A 22,082-nucleotide genomic window follows, 5' to 3' on the forward strand; every position below is an offset into this window, starting at 1 on the left:
AATACCCAAAGTTAAAAATAAGCTGCATAGTGTCCTCTGAGCATAATGAGGCAGCATCAGAGTTGGTGGCCCACTGGGGTCGGGTAATTCAACACGAGGGAGGTGTTGGTTATAGATGCTAGATCTGGAGTATCCATGCAGTGCTAGATCTGGAGTGTCCATGCAGTGCTATATCTGGAGTGTCCATGTAGAGCTAGCAGTATTAAAGGTCATTCTATTGCATAATCATCAGGGATTAAAAGATGCTAGATTGGATAATATTCAAAATTTTTGCATCATCTGTGTATTATTTCTATATACCTGAACATCATGAAAAAAATAAGCATGGTATGGCTGTCAATTTTAGCAAGATGGTACCGATGTCCAGTGGATATGCACAAAATCAATGTTGAGAATCAGGAGACATGTTGGAGATGTCTTAATGCAAGTGGCACAATGTCGCACATATGGTATTACTGTTTTTTCATTTTAGTCAAAGATTTTTAGCATCTATTGGAAAATTACAGAATCTACCACCCAGCCAGATATGTTTATGTCTGTGCTATCAATTATTCCTGGATCAATAAAATCTATTAAAAAAGATATTCTATGACATATGCTTACCGCAGCACGTATGGTCATAGCCTGTAACCGTCAGAAAACTATAGGTCCCTCCATGGTAGAATCGGTGTGTGAAATGAGCAAGATGCAGTCCTTGTAACAAAGGATAATTGCAGAAGAGGGTTTAAAAGAACAAATCTTAAAGACATGGCAACAGTGGGAATAATTCTGAACCTCTGTAATATTATCAAAATATTTATAGCGTAACTTGACTTAGGGCCCCCCCTTCCCCCTTTTCTTTTGTGTTGTGGGAAGTGTTGTATTTTGTGTTGGTCTGGTTTGTTTGTCTTTAGAGTGTTAATTTGTAAGTCTTGGTCCACATGTGTGTGCAGAAGAAACTTAATATTAATTTTAGGATGTGGTTAACACAGCCTGAGGTTAGGATCAATATAATTCCAATAACTATTACTTGGATTATAGGTATAATTATTGACATATAAATGGGTTAGAGATACCCTATTTAGGTGTGTAGGGAAACATACGTTTTATTATGGGTATATATTTAGATTGAGAGAATGAATTTCTTGATAGGGGAGGTCTTTTGAAACTGAGACATAACCTTAAAATCCATTGAATGATAAGAAACTGTCCCACTGTTAGATTTTAATAGGGTGATGGAAAATGGACAAAGGGAAGGGATATCTTTAACGTAATATGTTTATTGTATGAAACACCCATTTATTTTTTGTCAAATTTCTTGTATGTATGTTGTTTAAAATTAAAACATTTATAAAATAAAGATTTAAAAAAAAATATGTAACTCCTCGAAATCTTGATCAATCTATGCCAATAAAGGAGACATTACAAATGTTATGATTGGCGAGTGTCAACGTCTTCTAAATTCTCTTTACAATGCAGGAACTTTCATGTGTGGAATGAATCCTGGTTCTTAAGACGAGACCTTGGCCTTTATTACAGTGGCTGGCAAGTTCTGGATTCAACACCACAGGAGCAAAGCCAAGGTAAGAAAGATGTGCTGAGGTGGACAGCTTTACTAACAAAGCTTTATTCTATTCTTTCTATAAACCCCCACCCTAGCAGTTACAAAAACAAACTTATCTTTGCTTTTGTACTGTGAGGTGCCCAGGTAATGATGTATGGGCACTAGTGTGCAGTTGTTTTTTGAGTCTAGGCCAGTTGTGAGCAAGGCTAGCAATGAAGCTGTGGCTTACAGAGAATAGACAAGACAATAAGTTTGATTTACTAAAACTGGAGATATCTGGTGCAGCTTAACGTGGTAGCCAATCAGCTTCTAACGTCAGCTTGTTCAGTTAAAGTGGAGGGCCACCCTGAAAAAAAAAATACATTAAAAATTAGAAAAAAAAAAAAAAAATTAACATTTTTTTTTTTTACTTACCAGAAATGCCTGTTGCTAGGCACATCATCCTAATCTGCCTCTTCCTCCTCCACAGAGATCTTCTTTCTTCTCTCCTCCGTGCGGCGTCTTCTGGGTAATGGGTCGCGCTGTGTTCTGGGAACTGTGTGTCCCAGAACACAGCGCGTCCCATTCACAAAGCGCTGCGCGACTCGCGCATGCACAGTAGGAAACGGGCAGTGAAGCCGCAAGGCTCCACTGCCTGTTTCCCTTAGATAGAATGGCGGCACCGGGACCCGAGAGCCAAGGGACGGGTCGGCCTCGGGCGGCCAACATCGCGGGAGCTCTGGACAGGTAAGTCGGCTTATTAAGTCAGCAGCTACAGGGTTTTTTTTTAACCGCCCCTCCTCTTTAAGCTTTGAAAAAAAAATGGAAGCTGATTGGTTTCTATGCACAGCTGCACCAGATATTTTGCTAGTAAATCAACCCCACTGTCTGTAGAACTATATTCAGTAAAAAAATCAACATAAGACACACATCTACTAAATTCAAATAAATACAGTGGAACCTTGGATTACGAGCATAATCCATTCCAGGAAAATGCTCTTAATCCAAAGCACTCACATATGAAAGCGAGTTTCCCCATAGAAGTCAATGGAAACTAAGATAATTTGTTCCTCATTGGCTTCTATTTCATGCAACCGCATGTGGCCAGAGGTGGGCAGGGGCACCGGAGGGCCTCGAAAATACTCGGGGACAGCTCGGCTGAACTCGGAAAGCCTCGGAGTTTCCCAGTATTTTCCGAGTATTTATGAACGGCTGCGAACCCTTCCGAGTGTCACTGGCGCCCCCGCACCTCTGGCCAAATGCGGCACTGCACACCCCATTAGCTTGCACTCTGCTAGTTTTGCGAAACAATTGCAAACCGAGTCAGAATAAAAAAAAAAAGAAAAAAGTTGATCATCTTTCAAAACGCTCATTAACCGCATTATTCGTTAACCAAGGTTCCACTGTACAGTGTCTTTTGTTGAGCTATAATAAAAAATAGTCAAGTAACAATTAAAGCATCAAAACTTAAAAAAAATTTACTCTGACTATTTTATTTTGGAACTACATGAAAAGAGATTCACTGTATACTTAAGTGTCACCACAAAGCTATGTTAAGTATATAACTAGGATGCATAAAGTACAATAGAAAGGTTGAAGTCATTGCCTTTCCTGGCCAAAAAAGGCTCCTGGCTTCCTGCAGTACTCATATAATAGGCAATCCAATACCCCCCTTCAGCAGAGATCACATGATCTAATTTCTAGACTTTATTTAACTAATTCCCCAAGGAACCTGATAATTTGTCCTTGAATGGTAAATATAACAGCTATTCTATTATTTTCTCCTCATCCAATACAACAAAGCTGTATGTTAAAATTCACATAAAGGTCCATTTAAATGAATTATTTAAATAGCTTTTTATAAATAAATAAAGGCAACCCATAAATGGTACCTCCCAAGGTGGTAGACCTACATACCAGGTATAAATCTAAAATATATAGCTTACTGGAGTATCCAACACATTGTTAAGTAGGCAAAAAAAAACAAAGTCAAATTTCTGTCTTTCAGGAGTATATCGGTGTGGACCAACATCTGTGATTGCGGTGAAAGAAGGAGATATACACTTGAGTTTCGATACTCCTTTTGTGTTTGCTGAGGTTAATGCTGACCGAGCTACATGGGTTGTTCAAAAGGATGGAACTAAAGAAAAAGCCCACAGTGATACTAAATATGTTGGCCAAAGCATCAGCACCAAGGCAGTGGGAAATGACTCCCGGGTGGATGTTACACTCAACTACAAATATCCAGAAGGTAAGATACAAATTGGAAGACTAGTAGTGGGCTAGATAAGAAAGTGTATCTCATTTTAAAGTGTATCTTCCCTAAAATTGAATGCCTTGCATAATATATATTATAATATTGAACCAACCACTCAGATATCTATAACTAAAACAATGACCTTCAATTTGATGCTCTGGTCAGGTGCAAGGCTTTGCCCAATCAGGGCACAGAGCACATGATGACTTTGCCCAATCATGGCTTAGTGCTCAGTTCCACTCCACACTATACAAGGTTTCTTCCCACAGGAACCTCTTACAGTGTGTTGTTGGTGTGGAGATTGCTACTAGCAGGTTAGTGTGTTACTGTGACTCTGAGTGTAGAGTGTCGTGTAGTGTTAGTGTAGTCTGAGTGTAGTGTAGTTTGAGTGTAGCGTGAGTATAGTGTGTCAGCATAGCGTGAGTATAGTGTGTCAGTATAGTGTAAGCATAGTGTAGTGTCAGTGTAGTGTTATGTCCCATACACACAGTCGGACATTCCGACCACAAAATCCGTCAGATTTTTTCAAACGAATTTTGGCCAAAACTTGTGTTGCATACACACACGGTCGCACAAAGTTGTCAGAAAATCCAATTGTTCTGAACAAGGTGACGTACAAAACGTACGATGGGACTATGTAGAGGCCAGTAGCCAATAGCTTTCGTCTCCAAATTTTTTCTGAGCATGCATGGCACTTTGTGCGTCGGAATTCTCTACACACGAAGGGAAAATTTTAGATCCAGCTCTCAAACTTTTTCCGTCGGAAATTCCAACGGAAAAAGTCCGATAAAGCCCACACACGATCGGATTTTTTCCGACAACATAATCTGATTGGACTTTTTCCGTTGGAATTTCCGACTGTATGTATGGGGCATTAGTGTAGTGCAGTGTTTTACACAGCATTACAATGCTGTATACCCCCTTTTTTGTTTTGTTTTTTTTGATTGCTGCATTTTTTTTTGTCCCACGGCTATCCCCTTTTTTAAAATTGTCAGATGCTGTTGTTCCCCTGTTCTTTTTTTATTTTTATTTTTTTTATAGTTTTTACATTCACAGAGGAGAGACAACACAGGCGCCAGCTGCAAAATAAATGATCACTGTGATAGCCAATCGGAGGCTATCACAGTGCTCATGTGATCAAGATACAGTGCCTCCAGGTCCTGATTGCTAGTATAGACCCGGTCTCTGTGCTGGGAGCGCAGCTTCCAGTCTCAACACAAGAACACATATATGCAGTACCCAGGTTTAAAGCCCATTTCCTCTACACCACATATATTTGTAATGCTGTCGTAAAGTGATTAAATCCCACAAACACAGCAATCAGCACACCTCCGTCAGACTGCTCTTTGAAAAATGGATTCTACAGTAGCTCAAGTTCTGAATTCCTATCAAAGATGCCATTCACATGGAGTTTGTATGTTTCCCTCATGTTTATGTTGGGTATTACAGTTTTCTGCCACAGCCTCAAATCATATTTTTGGACTTCCAAAATTGGTTCCAATGTGCATGTGTGTAATTGTGGCCTCAGAGTACAAACTTTTTTGTATGCATTTAAATAAATGTGCTTTGTCAGTGATGGCAAACCTTGGCACCCCAGATGTTTTGGAACTACATTTCCCATGATTCTAATGCACGCTGCAGTTTACTTGAGCATCATGGGAAATGTAGTTCCAAAACACCAGGAGTGCCAAGGTTTGCCCTCACTGTGATAAGTTCTCTGTACTCTGTAAAGGTGTTGTATAATTTGGGGGCTAATATATAAGTAAGGGACATTGGGGGTTATTTACGAAAGGCAAATCCACTTTGCACTGCAAGTGCACTTGGAAGTGTAGTCGCTTTAAATGTGAGGGGTAGGTCTGAAATGAGGGGAAGCTCTGCTGATTTTATCATCTAATCATGTGCAAGATAAAATGCTGTTTTTTATTTTCCTTGCATGTCCCCCTTGGATCTACAGCGATTGCACTTCTAAGTGCATTTGTAGTGCAAAGTGGATTTGCCTTTCGTAAATAACCCCCTTTGTGTCTTCTTGTGCCGTTTCCATCAGTGGCCATTTACCAATATCTGCTATCAAGAGTGTGTACTTGTAATTGTTGGGTTTTATAAGGAATAACATATTTCCCTGTAATAAATTAAACTATCCTGTATTCTGTAAAATTTTTAAATGTACATGGCTATATTTTAATTCATTAAAATATTGCAAAAGCATATCTTAAAAAACATGTTTTTGTATGTTCTTTAAAACAGGCTCTCCACAAGAAAGGCAGGTATTTGAGAAGGTCAGCAGGAGCATGCCTAATTATGTACCACCAATAGAAAATGTAAGCCCAGAACCCAATAATATGACAAACAGGAACAGAAATAGCTCCCCAATGCGATCATCAACCCCTACCCCCAATTCTGATCTGAATGGAAGATCACCATCCCCTTCACCATCCTCAGCTCGTGCAGTGCAACCACGAAGTGAATACAGGTCAGCATCTCCATCACCAAGTTCAGCAGCTGCAGAAAGGGGAAGATCATCAGCTACAAGGAACTTAGGTCGTCCATTAACTGTCCAGCCTTCAGAAAATGAATACCGGTCAGCATCTCCTTCCCCAATTGGAAGACCATCATCACCTGCTCTGTTCTCAGGTCGCTCAGTTCAACCACGTTCAGGAAATGAATACCGGCCTGCATCGCCTTCACCAGCTGCAGAAAGGGGAAGGTCGTCATCACCTGTGCCTTTCTCAGGTCGTCCATCATCTGTTCAGCCTTCGGGAACTGAATTCCGGCCTGGTTCACCTTTATTGGTTTCACCAATTGCAAGACCGTCATCACCTGCACTGTTCTCTGGTCGTTCATCCCCTACACCACTTTCAGGAAGCGGATACCGGCCTGCATCACCATCACCAAACTCACCAGCTGTAGCAAGCGGAAGGTCATCTTCACCTGTGTCTTTCTCAGGTCGTCCATCATCAAGGAATGGATACAGGCCTGTATCACCCTCACCAAATTCAATGGCTGCACCAACTGGAAGACCACTATCACCTGCTTTAGTCACAGGTCATGCATCCCCTGTCCCTCCTCCAGGAATTGGATACCGGCCTGCATCACCTTCACCAGCTGCACTAACTGGAAGACCATCATCACCTTCTCTGTTCTCTGGCCATCCATCACATCCATCAAATTCAGCAAATGCTTACAGGCCTGCATCTCATTATTCAGGTGTACACCAACCTTCCTCTTTTGCATCTGCAGGGACTGATGTTGCTGGGAAGTTTAGACTCCTCAGCCCCCTAGTGGTGGGAGATGACATTAACCTGCTACTGGTTCTTAAAAATCTTACACCTTATCACAGACCAGTAAAGGTTATGCTTAGCGCTTCTGCTGTTCTCTATACTGGAAGACGAGTGAATGACCTATTCACAGATCAGAAGTCTTTGATTATCAGCCCAAACCAAGGTACGTCAAGTAGCATTCTATTGCATTAAAAGTAAGCTTTAAGGGTGTTCTTGGAATTAAATTAGTGTCAATAAATTCATCTTATCAGACTAGATCACCAATACACATATACCTTACTAGCTCCATAATTTATTTATATACAATATTACTGTTTTATACATTCTAATGCTCAATAGCGGCTGCATTCCTGTGGCAGTAATTTGGTTTAATTCTTCTAAGCATCACTGATTTAGATTTATTACACAAATTTTAAGCTCTAAAAATTCCATCACAGCTATTTTTATTAGGTAAACTGTTCACATGTTACTAGAACCAATAATACTAGAAACACCACTGTGGCACAGTGGTGTAGTGGTTAGTACTCTCACCTAGCAGTAAAAAGGGTCACTGGTTCAAATCCCAACCACACCACAACACTACCTGCCTGGAGTTTACCTCTGTTCTCCCTGTGCCTCCGTGGGTTTCCTCTGGGTACCCCAGTTTCCTCCCACACTCCAAAGACATGCTGATAGGTTATTTGACTTCTGTCCAAAATTGGCCCTAGTATATGAATGGGGAGAAAACGGAAGAACTCTGGACAGCCAGACTTACTCATGAGTAAGCGCTAATTTTAGCGTGAAACGCGTCACAATTTTTGTTCTGTATTTTTCCCTTTGCTGCTGTGATTTGTGTGATGTGACGTTTTTCATTTGAGAAAATAAAGGCACAGTTTACTTTATTTGATCAGGAGTGCGGCTGTCCAGAGTTCTTCCATTTTCTATCCATTTGGTTTGTGCAATCAGCCTGCACTTGGGACCCCTACTTGTCTGGAGGACAAGCAAACAGTTTTCTGGTGGATTGGCCTGGAGCGGTGGATCCCTTTTTCCTTTATATGAATGGGGACCTTGGATTGTGGGCTCCTTGGGGGTAGGGACCAATGTGTGCAATGTACAGGGACAATTGTAGACACTCACTCAGGTTGGGCTGGTGTCTTTATTCAACCTTACTACTAACAAAATAATTCTGCACTGCATAACACTGAGAACAATTTTGATGCCAAGTACAGGAAAATATTGTCATGAAAAAATGTGCTGAAACATCCACAATGAAATTAACTGAATTTATAGAATATACCTTCTGTTTATTTCATTCCGTGGCATCACTAGCCCAATGCACATGGGTTGTATGACTACATCTTTAACCGCTTCCCGCCGGATGTACACATGTAAATGTATGTAGCCTCTCAGTGGGTGGACTTCAACGGCGAGAGGTTGCATATACGCGGCCCTATGTAAACTCATTACCGGCATGCTCCCAGCGGAGTAACCGGCGGGTATCGGAAAGCTCCCAATGCATACTTTCGATCAGGAGCTTCTTTCTGAACACGTGACCACTGTGACTACCAATCACAGCGGCCACATGATCGAAATGCCTGCTTCCACCTCCCGGGCTTTAAAAACTCTTAAAAGGCCAGGAGGCAACAGCAGTAAGGGGTTGAAGATTATATTACAAATTTAGTTTATCAAAGCCTAAATCCAGCCTGTGACAAACACAGCACAGAGAACAGGAGTGCTGGAACTGCATGGCCCAAACTCTCTGCCCGTCCCCACGCTCGCTCAGCTCAAAGCGGGAGGGAAGAGAAGGACTCTAAACCCTGCAGGCTTTGCTTGTGTGGTTGAGTTACTAACAGCTGACAGCTCACATCCAATACTCCAGGCCTGACCGTGGCAGGAATCTGCTGCAGTTTTCTGTAGCATTCCTCTGTTAATAATGTGCAGACTCTATGCCAGTTTCACTCTGAAACAGGGTTATCTTCTTAGTTAACATGGTGCACAACATTCTAATTCAACAGATTGTCTGGAGTTCAAACCTGTCTCCATTGTACTAAAAACTTGTTTGTGTATGTGTTCCTGTTGAAGATATTTTAAGCGGGATATCGGGGATGAGGAAAGCCTCCCCAACAGAGACACAGATGGACAGATAAACTGAGACTCTGATGCTTCCCCACTCTATTCAAAATGAAATAAAATAATTTGGTTGGAGTTGAGCTTTAAAGTCTTACTAAACCCAGGACCCTGCATTAACTATATCTGGTCTCCCACAGTACACAGAACATAGAAATGCAATTATTTTAGTAAATATAAACTGCTAAATACCTTTTCTCATTAGCAGTATATAGCGGTCTCGTGACTTCTATCAGTGTCCAGCTGAGCACTGGTTAAAGCTTATAGGAGGAGTTTTCATTCTCCTCTGACCTATGAAGCTGCAGGACCCCTGGCCCTCTGTCTTGACTGTGCTGACTGGCCCTGTGCTGATCACATGCACTTTCACAAGAACAAAAAAACTCTCTAGCAATGAACACCAAACTGAGCATGTGCAGGGTACCCTTAAGGCTCTGTACTATCGGGAGGTGAATTGGGGACAGTGGAAGAAAGGGAAGAATCAGAGAAGACAGGATCAGAGAGCCTTTTTACATAATGCAGAGGATTAAACCCTTAGGTACCACAGTGAGTATAACAAGCATGCTTCACTGCATATACACACTGATTTTACTGTTGTGGGTTTAGTAAGCACTACTGTGCAGGAGCTTACAAGGTTGTGTGTCCCTGTTGGATCCAAAATCTCAAGTGCACTGTGCAGTGAGTGAAGTACATCTTCAAAGATGCCACCTCATCTCTGCGTGTTTTTAAAAAAAATTACCAAAGTGTTAATATGCTATTGCCATATTAATCCAAATATGAAATTTCCAGTGTCTTGGTTTCACTCTACATGCATTGCAGAATTTGCAGTACAAAGCAGGTGTCTGATGTATGTGCTGCACTGCCTTGCCACGTTTTGTACAGGAATAAATGTTGGGGGCCCCATTAAATAAATGGACACATCCCTAAAATGCATGTATGCAACAAGCATTGACTCGCATTATAAGTTTCATATGCACAAGCATAGGTGTGAATGCCTCCCTAACATAGCTGAGAACCATTATAACTGCAGTTTTAAAAGTGTCCACCAGGCCACACTGTTTTACTTTATATAGGTTGGGAAAGACTCAATAGAAAAGAAAGCAGTCACCTCTATTTTTCTTGTTTATTTAAGAGACATTTAAAAATAATACTAACAATGCCACATTTTAAATGGTTTTAAAAAAATTACAGAAATGTATTCTCCAAATTTTGGTCCATATAATGAGATTTGCACGGAATTACCGAAAGACAGATGTGTAATTAAATGCCAGTGCTGATTCTAAACAGGGGTCACTCATATATCATACAAAAAAAATAAATAGAAGAAGATTAAAAAATATACAGTATATATATATATATATATATATATATATATATATATATATATGTAAATATATATATATATAATTTTTCTTTTTTTTATATTTGAATACGGTGAATATTTTTGTATTACTGTTATATACATAACTGATGTTTTTATAATATGCCATCAATAATAAGCTAATAACACCAAGAAATGGGAACGGCAAGGAAAGAATACTACAGAATACTATACAATGTATTAATGTGACTAAGGCCGCGTACACACGCGGGGACTGTTCGCTCAACTTTGTCCGTCAAACAGTTTCAGCGAACAGTCCGCTCAAAATTAGCATGGACGGACTTGCCCACACACGACGAATGAACAGTTTGCTGAAACCGTGCGCGATGACGTGAACGGCACGTACGACGGGACGGAAAATACGACGTCCCATACACTGCATTACAACTTTCGGCGTGTAAATCCTTTCTGAGCATGCGCGGAACTTAGTTTGACGAACAAGCCTACACACGAGGGGACTGTTCGCTGAAACCAAGTTTCAGCGGACAGTTTTTCGGAATTTCCGAAAAACTTTGTTCAGCAGACTGTTCGCTGAAACTGTCCGCTGAAAGTCCACACACGGGCGGACTGTCCGCCGAAACACTGTTCAGCGGACAAAGTTGGGCGAACAGTCCCCGCGTGTGTACGCGGCCTAAGAATGGGATTTTTGAACCATGGACCACATGCTGTTTTCAGTTCATGGTCCAGTTTAATGGGATCATGCATAGAAGTATGTAGTTAGCCATCTATATTCAGTTCATGGTCCAGTTTAATGGGATCATGCATAAGAGTATGTAGTTAGCCATCTATACTTTGTTTCTGATGTGTTTGTAAAGATATTCTGAAGGATTTGGAAGGAAAAATTCAAATTTTGAACAGAATATTACGTGGTGATGCAGTAATTCTTTTAACATGACACATATGATAGTAAAGATAACGTCAAAACAATTTTTTAAGGTAAAGGAAGTATGTGTTGTATATGATTGATTCTCATGAAGAATCCCTTACTGAGAAGAACACCAAGTCTGATGAAAGTCCAAAGAGTTTCAAAGCTGAAACTGACTTACTAGAAACAAGACTGAAGTGCAGAATTTTTTTTTTTTTTGTGTCACTGTGGGCCCCCCTGGAGTATGGGGCCCCAGAAAACCATGTATTTTGCCCTTATTATGACTCATCACTGAGTGTGACCTCAACTTGAATATGCAAGGGGAGGTTGGGGTCAAAGGGCAACTATGTTAATAAAAGGAAGGCATATATCGGCAAAGATTATTTCAACTAAATTAATTCTTATTTGCGAAAAAGGGTATATGTTGCATAAGAACAGGACATTTCTTAAAAAATTGTTCAAACTGAAGTCACTTCAGGAGAAACAAAGACATTCATTGTTCCTCAAAGAAAAATGGTTTACTTTTACATATAGCAAGAGTTCTTTACTGTAAGAGCATACAAAATGTGGAATATTCTCCCATAGGAAGTAGATGTAGCATACCCTGTAGAAAACTACTTATCAGATATCATAATAGAACTAAGTGTACCACGCTTTAGGTTTTTTGGCCTTTCTCTGGTTAACAGGTTTTAAGGATGCCTCTTTTTTTATAGCAGATCTCAATTGATTGTGTCCAATTACTGTATTTTAATATATGTGAGCATACTTCATAGCCTCAGCAGCTCAGCAGTGCTTGCATTATTTGCCCCCCCCCCCCCGTCCCCGTCCCCGTCCCCGTAATTATGCCCCAACATATTTTAAACTACTGCATAATTTAATGCAGTTAATATACAATTTAGCAGAGAGTCCATTTTATAAGAGTGCTGTCAGAAAGTTTCAAAGTGGACACAAAAACTTTAAATTGGAAACACAATTAGTTACTGCACATTTCCATGGATTTGTTTCTAAGAAATACTATGTATGTTTTATTTTATTGTGAGCAAGTTCTTATTACTTATATTTTCTTTCCAGATGCACATATTTCCTTGCAAATACCATACTCCCACTACAGCAAAGGTCTCTATGAAGGTAACATGATTCAAGTGGTTGCCCTTTGTGAATTACCATTTGGCGCAAAAGTGGTCGTCACTAAGGATCTTGTGCTGGAGAACCCACCAATTATTATTAAGGTAATATAAAAAAAAGAGAGTATACATATACTGGACTGTATGTTGGACACAAACTTAAAAAGATCACCACCCACAAAGTCCTCATTTAGTTTTTGTGGTTGATTAAAATGGTTGCGTGCTGCTACCAATATCATTTATACATGTACAAAAATATATACCGGTATTTAGGAGAGTCTGGTGCCAGTCCTCACAACAGTTAGAAAAAAGCAATGTACGGATGTTTTGGTATGTAATAAGAAAAAGATATACAGGCCCAGGATATGGAGCTATAAAGCATAGCAGAGAAAGTGTGTACTAAATATCCTGCTTAAACGGTGCTTCCATGACCAAACCAAAAAGTATACAAATGCCTGCCATGATCCAATTTTTGGAAGGCCATAAGAATTCATGCAAAAAAAAAAAGATTGATTAAGCCTCCTGATGCTGTTTTCAACACTATGGGGGTTATTTACTAAAGAAAAATCCACTTTGCACTGCAAGTGCACTTCCAATTGCACTTTCAGTGCACTTTCAAGTAAAGTCGCTGTAGATCTGAGGGGGACATGCAAGGTAAATAAAAAACAGCATTTTAGCTTGAACATGATTGGATGATAAAATCAGCAGAGCTTACACTTATTTCGGATCTACCCCTTAGATTTAGAGCGACTGCACTTCCAAGTGCACTTGCACTTCCAAGTGCACTTGCAGTGCAAAGTGGATTTGCCTTTCGTAAATAACCCCCTATGTTTCCAAAAAGGCATAATTACAGCAATAGCAGCTTTAGCATCTGCAGTGGGGCCCAGGGATGAGAGAGGGACCAGCAAGTTTTAGTGAGTAGAATGAAATTGGATAAAATTACTTTTAGTGAAAATAAGAGAAAATTGGTGTAGCGCTAGTAAATCGATTAGTGAAAAACTCTGAAGTTGTTTATTAAAGGAGTGATAATGAAACCAATACTAAAAAACACACATGTGACAAAATGTGCAAAAATAAAAAATATAAAACAAAAATAAATGCAATTAATAATTCACTAAATATGTGGATATAATATATAAGTGCGCACAGATCTTGATGGATATCAGCGGTAAAATTACTTTTAAAATCTTTAAATACAAACACCATGCTGTACATTTCTCAGTCTGAGCTGACTGCAGTGACCAAGTTCCTTAAAAATTACATTAAAAAATTCAGGACTATGCTTTTGCAGTGATCTTTGGCTAGACGGGGAACAGGATGCTTTCCTGTATGCCCTTAATTAGTTATGAAAATTAGTTTGGGAATTTAATCAATGAACTTCTTCAATCATAAATCAGGAAAAAAGATATTAAGGAAAACAATTAAACCAGATAATTTGCCCACACCCACTCACAGGTATGTGGTTATTCTTGTTTAGGAAGTAAGAAATTGTTACTGTCACATTGAAATCTGGCTTATCAATTCATATAGAAGTAGCAATTATGGAAATGTTTGTGTTTTTCAACACTAACTGTGAAATGCCAATGGGTGTTTATCTGTGCTTTGACCCAGCACAAGGACCATGTCTACCAAGACTACGAAGCAATGGCTATCTTTTTGACCACATAGTGCTATTATTCTATAGTAGGACCTAAACAGCTAGACCTTCAGGACACTACAAGGGTCAAAAGCAGTTATGGTGTAGAAGATGAGCCCAAAAAATGTAGAGAATAAATGTCAATGATTAAGGCAGGGGAGGACAATGTCATCAAGGAATTGAAGTGTAAGGCTAACCTGAAGCCATTCTTGCATTGTAGCACCTAGCGCTACACAACTTTTATTGTCTATTTAATAAGGAACTGTACAGTGCCATGACTTTAAGAAAAATCCTTACACCTTGTAATGCATCTTTTAAGGGTGCTTTTTTCTGAGAGCACTGTCCTTAAGATGCCCTTGAAATGGAATCCTGCAATAGATTTGGGGAGATCTCTGAGCTAGAAATGCACCTAGGTGGACAAAACCCAAGCCAGAGTACTGAACAGGGAGAACTGAGCCAGCCTGATAACCCCCCACTACACAAAAAATGTTGTTTGTTTTCAGTCCACAATAGAACTTAAGACAGCCTCAGATGGAGCGATTTGCTTGATTCCCCCAATTAACAGTCAGTTTTGATGGGAAATCCCTCCCACGGAGCCATTGTGTGGGGGAGCCATCCCCGCACAGAGGACACAGTGATTACTGCTAGCAGCTATAATAGCCTCTATCAATAATCACATGTAAAATCTGACAGGCTGGTTGTACCCAAGTTGATTGGTCAATCAACTTAGGTACATTCAGCCTGCCCATACATGTTTTGAATTGGCAGGGATTGGAACGGTCTATGGCCAGCTTTAAGAGCTGAGTGCATTTCTGCCATTTCTGGCAGATCAATATTTTTCTGCCTTTGCAGGATTTTTACATTGATAAGCTTGAATAAGGAACCAGAGTAGACTGTCTACAAACCACCTGAATGACTGAATGTCATCTTTTCTTTACCAGCCTCTATCTACTGCTATGCTCCACAAAACAATGGCTCTGGAGATCCGGTTTACAAACCCACTTCATATGGCGGTTACTGACTGCACACTGGTAGTGGAAGGCAGTGGACTGGTTGACAGACAACTTATAGCAGTGTAAGTATTACGATAATCCTTAGAGAAACCAGCCTTTAATATTTTGACTGTTGTAGAGAACATGTAATTGTGTTTATGGATGCAGTGTCACCTAATTTCTAATGTATTACCCAATAAATGTTTAATACAGGATGCTTTTGTTACACCATGTTTGCTAAGGATTCTGACCTTTCTGCACTTATGTAGATTTTTGCAGAAAAGTACTTCTCTTGTGTTAGTTGTGCAGCAACAGTGGCAGCAACTGTAGCATAGGAGACTGTGGACCACGCTCTGTTGGTTCCAGCTCCTATTAAATCTTAAGAATTGGCTTTCTTTTACTGAACTAAGGGTAAAGAAATTTAGAAGAGTTTTAACTTTTCCATCTGTGTATAGTCCTAGGTTCATCCTAAACATGTTGGATTCACAACACTTCTGTTGCATTTAGTGCATGTTAAATGCACTTTAGTACATGTGCACCTACATCGGTTTCAAAAACATTGCTTTCTGTTGATGTACATCATTTCAATATGTTGCTATGATGTGCAGATTATTTGGTAGGATCCAAAATACATAATTTTTCTGTCCTTATAGTGTGTTGCTATGTGCTTAAAGTGGTTGTAAAGGCTCAAGGTAAAAAACCTTCTGTGTGCAGCAGCCCCCCCCCCCCCCCGGCTTCCCTCCCTCCCAATACTTACCTAAGCCCCATCTCGATCCAGCAATGTGCACAAGAGCAGAGACTCTCCCGGGTCTTTTCCCCCTCATTGACCACTGGCTCCTGCTACTGTCAATCACAGCCAGTAAGCCAAAGAGAAGAGAGTGGGACTGAGACATCCTCCATGTGTGAATGGACACACAAAGCAGCGGTTCAAAAGCCAGTCTGTTCGGGTGCCCCCATAGCAAGCTGCCTGCTATAGTGGCACTCGAGAGGGGTCAGGAGCGCTGTTGGGGGACCTGAGAAGAGGGGGATCAGGGCTGCTCTGTGCAAAACTATTATACAGAGCAGGTAAGTACAACATGTTTGTTATTTTTGTAAAAATCAGACTTTAATAGCACTTTACGTGCAGCATGTTCTATTTTCACAAAGCCCCACACCCATGCAAGAAGTTGGCATGAATTCAGCCCATTAGAAACAATGGATTTTGGCTTGTTACTGCAATAGGTTGGCATTAGGCAACGTGGGCCAACATGTGTGATGTGAATGGGCTGAATGTGTTGACTCATTACCGTATATACTCGAGTATAAGCCGAGATTTTCAGCCTCTTTTTTGAGGCTGAAAGTGCCCCCCTCGGCTTATACTCGAGTCATCGCTGTCTGCCCGCTCGATCAGCGTGTCGAGCAGACAGACAGCGGCCATTCTATCATTCAAAAGCCGCGCCTCCGGCTCCGCCTTCGCCTGTGATAGGCGGAACACTGAATTTCCCAGCAGCCTGTGTTCCGCCTATCACGGACATCGTATCATCCTCGTACTACGGACGAGGATGATACGATGTACGTGATAGGCGGAACACAGGCTGCTGGGAAATTCAGTGTTCCGCCTATCACAGGCGAAGGCGGCGGCGCAGCTTTTGAATTTTACAATGGCCGCCGAGGCGCCGACGAAGAGGGCACGGGACGGAGGCAAGGCAAGGCACGGCACGGGACGGGACGGGACGGAGGCAAGGCACGGCGGCGAGGCACGGAGGCAAGGAGGCAAGGCACGGGACGGAGGCTCGGGACAAAGGCTCGGGACACAGGTAGGCTGGACACACACACACACACACACACACACACACACACACACACACACACACACACACACACACGGATGGATACACACACACACAGGGATGGATGGATGGATGGAGACACACACACACAGGGATGGATGGATGGATGGATGGAGACACACACACACACAGGGATGGATGGATGGATGGACACACACACACACAGGGATGGATGGACGGACACACAGGGATGGACGGACACACAGGGATGGACGGACACACACACAGGGATGGACAGGCATGTCTTACCCTCGGCTTATACACGAGTCAATAAGTTTGCCAGTTTTTTTGGGGGTAAATTGGGGGCCTCGGCTTATATTCGGGTCGGCCTATACTCGAGTATATACGGTACCTCTTTTGGAAGTCTGTTTTAAGCATCCACTACTCTTTCAGTAAAATGATAGTTTCTAATGTTCGTTTTAAACAATCCTCTTGCTGGTTTGAGGTCCAGTGTTCCTAATAGCCTCATAATGAAAATACAGTCCCGCTAAACTTTATTTACACTTTTAGAATTTAAAGGTTTCAGTCATATCCTACATTCCCTTTCCTTCTTTAAGGCTGTACAAACCACATTAAGCTCCTTCTTCTCATATGTTCTATTCTTGAGACATTTTACCATTTTTGTTGCTCACTTGGATGCCTCATTGAAATAGTTTTCTCCCTAGAATGCCTACAGTTTTCTGCAATGCATACATTATTTGTGCATGTGGTAGCTGAAAGTCAGACAGTGAATACATGGCTTCTCTGCAAAGTAGAGAGAAAATACTTACCTACCTCTTCCTACTGCCCCAGCCACTAAGAAGAGAAATTGATGCCTGCAGACTTCAAAACAGTGGCGGCCGCACATAAGGGGCACAGGGGCGCTGCCCCCCTAATCCATGCGCCCAGCACCTAATCCCCATTCCGGGGCGCATGGATTTCAATGGGGTTTTTTTTTTTGAAGCACATAATTAGAGCCTGAGGCTCCAATTGGCTTAAAAAAGGGCCCACCCACTTGTGTGATATTAGCGAATTAAATATTTGCTAAGTCTTTCTGCTTCTCCTCCCAGCCAATCAGGAAGCTGGTCCTAAGACCCGATTGGCGGGGAGTCCTAAGACCCGATTGGCCTGGAGGAAAATCAACCACTCAGGGCTCAGGTGGAGAGGAGATGTAGGGGAAACTGCTGAAGCTTGTTGGGGTAAGTTCGGGGCTGGTGAGCGGCCTGGCAGGCGGATGGGTGAGCGAGCAAGCTGATGATTGATCGAGCGGGGCGACCACCAGCTGCCACTGCTTCATAAATCGACTTTTATGGGAGTGTCAATCTCCTAGTCCCCAGCTGTGATTAGTGGTTCCTGTATATGTATCTTAAAGGGACATATGGGTTGGCAGGAGGAACTTGAGTCTTTAGACAGCAATTTTTCTTTAAACAGCTGCGGAAGAGGTATGTATTAACGTTCTTCTTTGCAGTGAAACCCTGTTGGATTTATTAAGAAAACTGCTTGCCCCAGTTTGGTGTTAATATAATGACTTCTAATTTCATTTTCTTATGCTTCATGCAGGGTTCCTTACCTGAAGCCAAAGGAAAGAATAAAGTTCAAGGTGGAGCTAACACCATACAGATCTGGAACAAGACAACTCATAGCCAATTTTAAATGTAGATATTTTTCAATCAAAGGATACCAGTTGATAAATGTGGAGTCCTGGTAACCAACCATCATTGTCTTCTAATCATGTTTCATATTTTATTTATTCAGTAAACTGGTAAATTCGAAGCCTTTTTAATTATTGGAGGCTAGAATTTAGCAACATAGCTCTACTGCAGCACGATGCTCACTTTTTAATTACATACATTTTTCTCTGGGTATTTCTGCTGAAAGGGGATTTCTACCACAAGAAATTATTGATGCTTTAAAGTTTTGAAAACCAGCTCTAGCCATTTTTTTTAATAGAGTGAGGAAGCATTTAAAATGTTGGGTTTTAATTGATGTCCATGCCCCATGCTGGAGAGATTTCACTTCCTGTTTCACTACTGTCACATAGACAGAAAGTGAAGAGTCACCCCAAACAGAAACTCAGACTGCAAAATAATGTTAAAAGATTTTAACCCTTTCCAACTATCAAAAAAATAAATAAAAAATTGTCTGGGCTTTAAAAGTATTAGCTTACTGTATCTATCCAAGTCATTTACTCATAAAGTCATGTGGAACTTATTATGTAATATGTCATCTCAATTTCCTTATGTTTACCATCAAATAATTGCACTTTTAGTAGAAATGCATGTAAAAGGAAAGTATGTTAACCTAATTTACTGATTACCATATAGTATTAGTACAAAAAGATACATCAGCAAAAAGTAGAATGTTTTATTATATTATCTAATTTTTTATGCCAAAAAATTAAAGTATTGACTTAAAACAAAGTCTTTTTGCCAACTATGTTTATGTTAGTGCTATTGTGATTCCATTACATTGGTGTCAGTGCCATATGGCCCCATTGGGAAATTAATCATTGGTGTTCAGAGGTATCTGAAAGCAGAGCACCACCATGCCCCATTCAGTTGTTTCTGCTGCTGCCATTCAAACAAAACCACAGTTTCCCCTTTATACTTCAATCCCCAGCAGCACATATTTACCTTTCCTTCACTCCCCAAGGAACAAAATACGAGTAAACAAAATTCTGGGTACCTTCAGGTATGAAGGAGTATAACTCACCCTATGTGACAACATTGGGCCAATCAACAAGTACCGTCACTTAGGATAAGACCATATCCGTATGTAAGTACTTTTCAGCTTACATAGGGTAACTTCGCCTGTTCTTCGCAGCTAAACAGAACACCAGGGAAACAAAGGAAAGGGGCATATGCATTGTTGGGAAGGATGGATTAAAGAGAATCTATTGCTTTCCCCAAGCAGGTCACTTTAAAGTATAACTAAAGGCAAAACTTTCTTATCCATGGAAGAACACAGGACTTTCCAGATCGTTGGGTTATATTACCTCCTACAGGAGAAAAATACTCTGGTAAAATAAATAAATAAAAAATGACCAGCATGTGATAACTCCAACAACAACCATCAAGCCTTAGTAATTTGCTAGTTTCCTCAGGAGCGTTGATGCGTTTTCTTCATGTGTGCTTTTCTCTGCTTGGAAAATAAAAAAGTGAAAAAAATGGAAAAGTGATGGAAGATTCACGCTGACTATGTTAAATCCTGGAAGTCTGTCATGTCAGCCAATGAGCGCTGTGTCAGGGCTGGGCTCAGCCCTTCTTTCTCTTAGCTGGCCGCTCAGCTGTCAGCTAATTGCCAGCTCCCATCTCTTTCCACAGTTACCCAGCTGTTGATGATCTGCTCGTCAGTCCGGCCTACTTAAACCATCCAGTCCAGAGGAGCTCTGCTTTTGCCTTGGTCACATCACAAGAAACTATCTCCTGCATTCCTGTTTAACCACTTCAATACCGGGCACTTTTGCCACCTGCCTTCCCAGACCAATTTTCAGCTTTCAGCGCTCTCGTACTTTTACTAAGAATTGCGCCGTCATGCTACACTGTACCCAAATTAAATTTTTTTCATTTTGTTCCCACAAATAGACCTTTCTTTTGGTGGTATTTATTGACGACTCCGTTTTTTATTTTTTGCGATATAAGGGAAAAAATGCAGAAATTTGAAAAAAAACAATATTTTCTTTTTTCTATTTTAAAAGAAATCCAATAAAATCAAATTTTGGCATAAATTTAAGCCAAAATGTATTCTGCTACATGTCTTTGGTAAAAAAAAATCCTGTTAAGTGTACAATAATTGGTTTGTGTGATCATGGACATATGTACGCAGATAATCATGTACGCAGATAATCATGTACGGATGTGTGCCGATGATCACGGACATATGTGTGCAGATGATCATTGGGACATGTGATTTTGTTGTTACATATGTGGGACAGGTGTTTTTACTGTGTGGAGACGTGTTTTGGGGACACTATTCTGGGGACTTGTGCATTTACATTGTGTGGGGACACTGGGCTGGTGATCAGTGTGTAAAAAGGTGTAAAAAACAGCTCATACTCACTGATCACTGGCCGGCTGCAGCGATCTGCTCTCCTCTCCTCACTGACAACTTCCGAGTGAGGAGAGGAGAGCCGATTGCCTAGCAACCGACTCGCTATTTACATCACATGATGGCTGTTATTGGACACAACCATCGTGTGATCAGGAGGAGGGCCAATCACAGAGCCCTCCTGCCAATCGGAGATGTGCCATGTCCCAGTGACATGAGCGTATCGGGATCGCGCCGCTGCCCAGGCACACTCGTGCGCGATACCCCTCCTTCTGAGGGATGTTCCTGAACGACCACTCAGAAGGAGGAAGCGCCCACCCGGCCATATATGTGCAGTGACCAGGTGGGAAGTAATTAAAGACTGGCTTTTCTAACATCCCTTCTGGCTACAGATCCTGCTTACTATTCCACTACTTTGATCCCTGACTCTTGGCTTGGCTTACTATCCATTCCGGTTACTGAACTTTGGCTATGTTTTGGCTACGTTTGTTATTTTTACTTTTATTATTAAACAAGTGTGATTTAACTGTACTTCTGTCTCGGTCTGACAGTAGGCGAAGGCCATGAATTTAGAAGATACAGTCAATCCACTTGTTGATATTTTTTGCAGATTGGATGAGCAAGATCATCGCATGGATCAGTTTGCCATAGCGTTACAAATGCTCCTGAGTCACACGGCTCATCTAGAATTTCCCACTGTGGCTGCTTTGGTACAACCTGAGTTGCAGGCCGTCCCTGCTGCTGCGCCAGTCTCTGTGCAGGCACCTGCCTCAAGTATTACCTCTATAAGAGATATGTCTGGTTCTGCTCCTCTTTCCCAGCAATTTGGTGGTGATCCAGTTCAATGCTGAGGGTTTCTCAACCAGGTTGAGATATACTTTGAGATGCTGCCCCAGGCGTTTCCCACGGACAGAAGCAAAGTCGGTTTCGTGATATCTTTGCTTTCTAAGAGAGCCTTGGCCTGGGCAAACCCTCTATGAGAGATGCAAAAACCTGTTGTCTTGAGTTACCCTGAGTTTGTGGCCTCCTTTAAAAGGGTATTTGACATTCCCGCACGCTCCACTTCTGC

General features: G+C 41.2%; 1 protein-coding gene across 1 annotated transcript in view; it reads left to right on the forward strand.

Moving 5' to 3' along the window:
- LOC143935370 (protein-glutamine gamma-glutamyltransferase E-like) overlaps positions 1-19,321 on the forward strand; it is a 33,844-nt gene extending 14,523 nt beyond the window's left edge. The window contains exons 7-12 of the mRNA XM_077459191.1: positions 1,459-1,562; positions 3,531-3,773; positions 6,024-7,220; positions 12,478-12,635; positions 15,108-15,241; positions 18,527-19,321. Of these exons, the coding sequence (XP_077315317.1) occupies positions 1,459-1,562; positions 3,531-3,773; positions 6,024-7,220; positions 12,478-12,635; positions 15,108-15,241; positions 18,527-18,674 (1,984 nt within the window). The 3' untranslated portion in view covers positions 18,675-19,321. The remainder of the gene's footprint in view (positions 1-1,458; positions 1,563-3,530; positions 3,774-6,023; positions 7,221-12,477; positions 12,636-15,107; positions 15,242-18,526) is intronic.
- The last annotated feature ends 2,761 nt before the right edge of the window (positions 19,322-22,082 follow it).

This window comes from Lithobates pipiens, unplaced genomic scaffold (genome assembly GCF_037356315.1).
Source record: "Lithobates pipiens isolate NorthernLeopardFrog02 unplaced genomic scaffold, aLitPip1_a1.2 Scaffold_28, whole genome shotgun sequence".
Lineage (NCBI taxonomy): Eukaryota > Metazoa > Chordata > Amphibia > Anura > Ranidae > Lithobates > Lithobates pipiens.